Source organism: Purpureocillium takamizusanense, chromosome 11 (assembly GCF_022605165.1).
Source record: "Purpureocillium takamizusanense chromosome 11, complete sequence".
Lineage (NCBI taxonomy): Eukaryota > Fungi > Ascomycota > Sordariomycetes > Hypocreales > Ophiocordycipitaceae > Purpureocillium > Purpureocillium takamizusanense.
Genome location: NC_063078.1, coordinates 710,349 through 717,108, shown reverse-complemented (window position 1 = coordinate 717,108; position 6,760 = coordinate 710,349). Strand labels below are relative to the sequence as shown.

The 6,760-nt window shown below is 57.5% G+C and overlaps 2 protein-coding genes across 2 annotated transcripts; one reads left to right on the top strand and one right to left on the bottom strand.

The window, feature by feature from the left end:
- Positions 1-2,799: 2,799 nt before the first annotated feature.
- On the bottom strand, positions 2,800-3,818 carry JDV02_010124 (uncharacterized protein; the record flags this gene model as incomplete). Its single annotated transcript, XM_047991841.1, has 3 exons — positions 2,800-3,139; positions 3,215-3,489; positions 3,615-3,818. 3 exons carry the CDS (start codon positions 3,816-3,818, stop codon positions 2,800-2,802), a joined length of 819 nt encoding a protein of 272 aa, XP_047847854.1.
- Positions 3,819-6,288: 2,470 nt separating this feature from the next.
- Positions 6,289-6,594, top strand: JDV02_010123 (uncharacterized protein; the record flags this gene model as incomplete). Its single annotated transcript, XM_047991840.1, has 1 exon — positions 6,289-6,594. One exon carries the CDS (start codon positions 6,289-6,291, stop codon positions 6,592-6,594), a length of 306 nt encoding a protein of 101 aa, XP_047847853.1.
- Positions 6,595-6,760: the final 166 nt, after the last annotated feature.

The window sequence follows — 6,760 nt, the reverse complement described above, 5'->3', positions numbered from 1 at the left end:
GATTGCAGTCAACCTTGTGGTCGTCCAGCGCCGAGCCGTCGGGGTGCCGCCAGCAGGAGAACCACGGCCCCGATGTCCGTCGTCGTCGTCGTCGTCGTCGTAGTCGTGGGATTCGTGGTGCTCGTGATAGCCGCGGCCGTCAGTCAACTGTCGGCCGTCGACCGTCAACCGAACGAGCGAGAGTTAAGCTGGGCTACGAGCCACGTCTCCGGGTCCGTCGTCTCTTTGGCGAGCCGGTGTCTCTGCGGGATGACAGCCTGCTGTTGGACAGGAAGGGGAGGGCAAAGAGGAGGGACGAAGAACGACCAGCCTGCTTCTGCGCCAAGGGCGCACGAGGACCGGGATGCCGGCCAGTGGCACTCGCACCGTTTTCCGCACCGTCCAGGCGGCCCCCCTCCTCTCTGTGTGCCCGGCCTCTGGTGGTAGTTCCCTAGTAGCCGACGCCTCAGCTCTACCGTGTTGGGGTCCGTCACCTCGCGCGCACGCATGGGTGCCGCTCGCCCAGAGGGAATATTCCCCGCAATCTGCCTGGGTCTGGGGCGCCGCAGACCCTTTCTCCCCGGGGCGGCGCTGCCAAAGGTACCTGGGCCTTTTGTGCCCAGTCCAGCCCAGCCCAAGGACCCAGTGGAAGCTCGCACGGCGGCAGCCCTCGGTGGACCGGACCCCGACAGGCTCTCATTGCACCAAAAAGCCCAGCCAGGACACCGTCCCCGACGAGTCCAGAAGTCCCGGCCCTTGCCTGTTGTTGGCAGGGCTGCCAAAGGACCTTCCATCTGCATGCACCAGCAACCTGACCATGCCTGGGCCCAACTCGCACAGTGCTTGCGCCGTCGACTCGAGGATTTTTGGTACTCTGTACCACGGGTGGAGATGGGGCTCCGCGACGATCATGTGGAATGCGGAAGGCGGCTTCGCTTGGTGACACTGCGTCGCGATGGGGGGCTCGCCGCTCTGGCCGCCGACCTGTGGATGGACACACTCGTCTTGGTCGCACTGTGCTCCCCTTGGCCCGACCTGCCTATCCGGGTGTAGCCGTCCACGGGTGGCTGCTCCAGCCCCAGCCGTCCTCGACCGACATGCTTTCCATAAAGTCCCAACCTCGACGACCCCCCCTCCCACATCCCCAAACGGCATGCGTGGGCCGAACGATGGTGCCGTGGCTGGCACAAGGATTTATTACTCGCTGCAATTCGTGGCAGCCCGTCCTCCCCCTTTCACTGCCCGCTAGTTATGTGCTGTACTAAAATGTTACTAGTTGCGCGCGCTGCTTACGACGACCCTTCTGATGGATTGGCCTTTCGGCGCCAAAGTCTGGCCCGCCACTGACTCGCGGCGCCAAGATGTGGTTATCAACTTTTCACGGCGTCTGGCAGGACAGTTACAATAAAGGAACCGCGAGCGACAAGGCGACACACGATTGCAACATGAATGATGATGGTGCTGCCCAGGGGCGGCGACGATGCACAGAGTCTCGTCTCGGCTGAATCAGGAGCCATCGTGCTCATCACAGCCTTCAGTCATCAATCCGAGGAACCAAGCCTGTCGACTGGATCGCTCGCTGACCAATGATTGATGTCTCCCTCCCACGGCCCAATATATCGCAATCGTGGCGCCGCGGGTGCTTATCGCGTGTGCTTCAGTGTCCCGCGCCGAGCGGCCACGGTCAAGCCTCTCAGCAAAAGATGGCTCAAGATCCATCGTGATCAGAATTACACATCCATCCACAACGGCATCATTATGTGCACTCAATTGTACGTTAACAGTTGTTCGGTCGTAAGCTTAGCCGGGCATCCCCATATTCATTGAAGTGCCGATGCAACGCTTCTTTCGGTTGCTGCCGTCCGTCGAGCCTGCGCCCGCTTCCACTTGCACCAGCAGTCCCTCTTTCGACACCCTATTAATACCTGACTGAGCCTGTCTCACCTCCACTCGGACAGCGTCCGCCAAAGTGACGCTGCGCGAGACAGCGTTAGATCGCCGTCGAATTTAATGTCCCCGAAAGAAGATGGTTGTGACTTTCACGATTGGGACTGTCGCTGCGCGACTCTCTACCTAGTCCTTATCAAATGCAACCAAGCTCAAGCCCCCGAGGGATTGGATGCGTCTCTGCTATACCATCTTCTCCAGAAGTGTATACGGATAGCACGTCCTTGCACGTTGTCGACGAGCGAACAAAATGACTGCAACGCCAACTTCATTGATGCTTAGGCAATGCTCACAAATCGTCCAGAGGTGGCCTAAGTTGGAATGCACAACAGCTGCCCAAGCGACATGCAGTTGAAATCTCACTGCTTGACTGGCATCTCTCCTGGGTCTGGGCCGAGACAGTGACTTCTGTTGAGACATAAGTCTGAGCCATCGGCCTCCGGGCCGACCAAATGAGACAGCCGTTTTATGCTGAAGATACGAAGCAATACCCACACAGATGTGAATCCTCGTACTGTCAACTACAGCCGTCGACTTGGAAGGTCATCTTGCCGGAGTGACCTAACGTGTCGCGCTTGAGCGATATGAACGGCCCAAGGCAAACTGCCTCGCATCAACAGTCACGGCTCACACCAAATGCTCGCAATACCCTCGCATTGTGGACAATAACGTGTCCCTCCCTGGCGCCTCCAGGAAGGCGAGAAGGGTTGATAACGGACGGTAAGAGGACGGGCCTGACTGTTACGAGCACATCGAAAGCGGCCTGGGAAGACATTGAACTCGGCAATAAAAGGAACATATCGCAGAGACGTCTCTGGTATACCGTGTGACAGTTGTCATTATTGTCATGAAGCTTCAAATACCCTGGTCGCTTCAGAGAGGATCTAAATCTGCGGCATGGCCCATCGACACGTCCCACAATGTTGGGCGTCCGTGGGTGACCTTGCGCCACTCTTCCGTTTTAAATACCACTTCTGCATAATCCTTGACGGCATCCAACACCAATTCAGATCTCTTCTGATCCAGCAGGCGCGCTGTGAACGCCACTGCATGGGCATCGAGAATCGTGGGCCTATCACCGAAGATCCAGGTCTTGCCGTCACCTTTGTGGACTTCAAGGAGAGAAGCAAGATCCGACATTAGAACCTGTGCTTGCTTTTCAGCCCGCGAAATGCTGTCTGGCTCAAGAGTCCTGCTATAGTATGTATCGTGACTGGAAGCGATCAGGACAACCCATCCTGCATCAGCTGAGAGGTCACCGTCGTGTGGGCTGTTCGACGATACTTACAACACACTCTTGATCTCTAATGCTCTCCGATGCGCTCCCGTGAGCTCCGGAGACTCAAGCATCGCGGCGGCCTGGTTCTGGATCCCATCTTTCCTATCGTCGGGTGCTACCAGCAGTGCTTTTGCATGGAACGAGTACATGTCACCCATGAGACGCTCAATGGTCTCGCGGTGCTCCTCGGGTAATAGTTCCGGCTGCTTCTGACATAGCCATTCGGCAATATCACGGCTCTCCACAATATTGAAGTCGAGCAGCGGCGATGTCAGGGCGGGAACCTGCATGTGCGATAAGCGCACGTCAAAGGCTGAGGGTCCGGGGGGGAAGGGGGGGGGAATGTGTGGAGGAGGCTGGGGGAGGGGGCCTCGATATGCAGCTACAAGTGGAACCGGGAAGGACTTACCTGGCCCTTGGAATTGACTTGCGTGAGATAGCTCTCCGAGTAGTTCTCCTCTTGGTGGAGGTTGACCAGTTTCACCTCGAGCCTGGGCGCGGTTTCCGGATTCAATGCTTGGCCGAGGACAAAGGCGAAACGAGACATGAGAGCGTATAGCGAGAAGGGGAAGTAGTGTAATGTGTACACGGGGGGGTTGTTGTCGGCCATCATGACAGGCCGGGAAGAAAGGAAGATGCTCCAGAACAAACGGATGTACGGTCGTCCGCGAAAAGGCCCAGGTTCAGGCCAAAGTCAAGTCAAGGAAGGGGGTGGGAGAAGCTAGTGGCGAGTCCAGGCAGCCTACTGCAGGTTCGCTACCGGCACGAACTACAACGCAATGTCCGACTGACACTCTCAAGATATGAGGAAAAAAATCCAACCCCGATGACGCCGTCCAAGCAAGCATGGACGCAGCATAGCATCCACGTCGTTTGGAGTCCTCCAAAGCGGATATCGGCGGCGGGTCTGCCGTAGCCCGCCCGGGCAGGCCGGCGTCGCCGTGTACGAAGCTTGGAAGGGCCCCCCCCCCCCCCCCCTCCTCCGGCGCGGGCCTGGTGGAGGCTCTGGGTCATGCTGCGCCTCACTGGCGGCCGTCGTAGGGCTCCTAAAGCCGGTTCCTGTTTCTGGACCCTGAGATCCATCCCGTGTTTTTTTGTTTCTGCTCTGATGTAAGGTCTATCACAAAGCAGGGTGCTTCGCGACTGGCGAGTCGAGCTGTAATAACTGAATCTGCTTTTTCTTTGCGTATATTGTAGTAGCTGTCAATCAACATGAGGCAGCTCCTCTTGAAACGTTCCGCTTACCCAGTCAGTTGACTCAGTTCCCTCGGGTGGTTAATACGTGGACCGCGACAGCAGAGAGCTCAGTCAAGTGGGTGGAGGGACAGCTACTTGTCCCGCTGGCCGGCCGAGCGGCATTGAGAACGCGAAGCGTGGGGGCTTAGAGCTTCGTACTGAGGGGTGAGGACCCTCGGGGCTCGGGAGATGTACACTCGCCCGCTTCTGCGCCTTCCACGGCTTCCTCGATCTCCCCCCCGCCGTCTATCCATCTCCCCAAAGTCGACCCATGCTACAGTACCCAATGGCTCGGTCGAGAACGCAGCCAATTGCGGTGTCTCCGACGGGAGGCCGCAGCTGCGGGCGGATCCATCAATCGCAGATCCACCCAGACCAAGCAAGGGGGGGGCTTTGACGCGCCAAACGTCACCCACAACCGTGTTTTTTCGCGGGGGGCTGCAAACTGCTCGCACACCTATAGTTGCATGATATCATGGGTCACGAGGGCCCGAACGAGCCTCGCTGGCTGAACATGTGTCGTCATTCCGGAGCTGTGCGACGGACGTCGGTTCACGACCATGATTTCCAATGCTCAATTGCCGACGGCGACGGAGGAGCGGGTCCTCACGTCCACTTAGACAACGAGCTACCCGGGACCCCAAGAACAGCCACGACGATGGGATGGATTTCAGAAAGACAATGTTCAGCATGACGGTCTTAGGTAGCCGTAAATAGTATGGCGATGCTGTCGAAGGTTTGCTAAGTCGGTGTCCGTTGACTACACTGCGCATCCGCAACTTATTCTCTTGAATTAGTCTCCCGTGACATGCTTCCGCAACGGGCGGGCCTGAAGCACATGCTTTCGGCAACGACTGTGACGGCGAGGTTTTTACTACTCATCGCCTACGCGCACCTGGTGTATTGTCCTGGCATCTCCAGAGCTTCGGAGACAATACTGTGCCTTGGCACACGAAGCACGGGGCCCTGCGCCCCAGACTGAAGAATGTGCCTGACGTCTGGTACTCAATGCGGAAATTTATAACCCTACGCCAAATACCCACCCCGTCGTACATCGTACTTCGTACATATCAACTCCCTATACGAACCCATGACTAAATATGTGGCTGTGAGGCGGCGCGCGCACTGCTGGCCGAGATTGCACTCTTCTTCGTCTGTTTGCCGAGGAGGACGTCCGACCCTGGAACGTGCTATGACCTCCCAGTTCAACGTTCACCCAATACGTGTGCGGCACTATATAGTCTGTATATGAGGCGGCAAAATGGGGTCCGCCGGTGGTGTTGACGGCATATACACGGGCATAAAGAGTCACGGTCCCGGGGAGGGGGAGTTCACCCGATGAAGCAAGCCGGATGGCCCATAACGAGCTGGAGTGAGATATTAAGGGCGCATTATACGCCCACATATGCCGTGCCAAGCACCTACGAAGCACAAAATTATATGTTTAAGATGGGCATGGGTGGCTGCAACGTCTCTCTAGCCGGTGGACTCCCTGCCCTCCCGGGTGTCATGCGAATCTTGCTGGCTATGTCCGCACGTGGCCGTATTCTCTCCTAGCCTGAATCAAGTCTCGTATCCAAGATATTAACGTGATACGCAACGTGCAACCAATACCTACATGTCCAGCACTTTACTGACTCGAACGAGTCTGAAATAAACGCCGTATGAACCAGTAGACTTCACACGTCTGCGAGACATGCAGTCCTCTGTCACACCGAGTCCTGCCTGCCTGGCACGGCATGCTCGCGTCCGGGCAGGACGGGGAGCGAAATAAAGAAGCCGGTGGTCACAGCAGATTAGCCGGATGCGCCGTCGAGTCCAGAGAGCACCAATGACTCGCAGAATCGATGCTGCAGAACTCGCTGCTGGACGAGAACGAGAACAACAACGCCTTGGCAGGCATGTCTCACCTGTTGATGGTCATCACGGGACCCCGCGTCATAACACCTAATGCGGCCCTGGCGCCGCGGCACAGGGCGGCGGAGGGCGGAAAGCTTGAGACGGCGGTCAGCGGGGGGAGGGCACGCACATTACTGGAGCCAGGGACTTCGGCGGCTTTCTGTACGAGACAGCACTGCAGTGCCCCCCGGCTCGGACCGCTCGAGAGCGTTTCCGCGGCGTGGCTCGTCCGTCCATGCATCATGGCAAACTGAAAAAGGCGGGGGGCCGGTGATGGATGTTAAGATGAGGTAGGTACTACGGGCGATGAGAAACTGGCCAGAGTTACGATATTGGTGATACTTGGGTATCACGACAGTTGTCACAGCGCGGCAGCCACAATTGTTTCGCAAGGCGGTGAACACTGAAGCACCCGGAAAG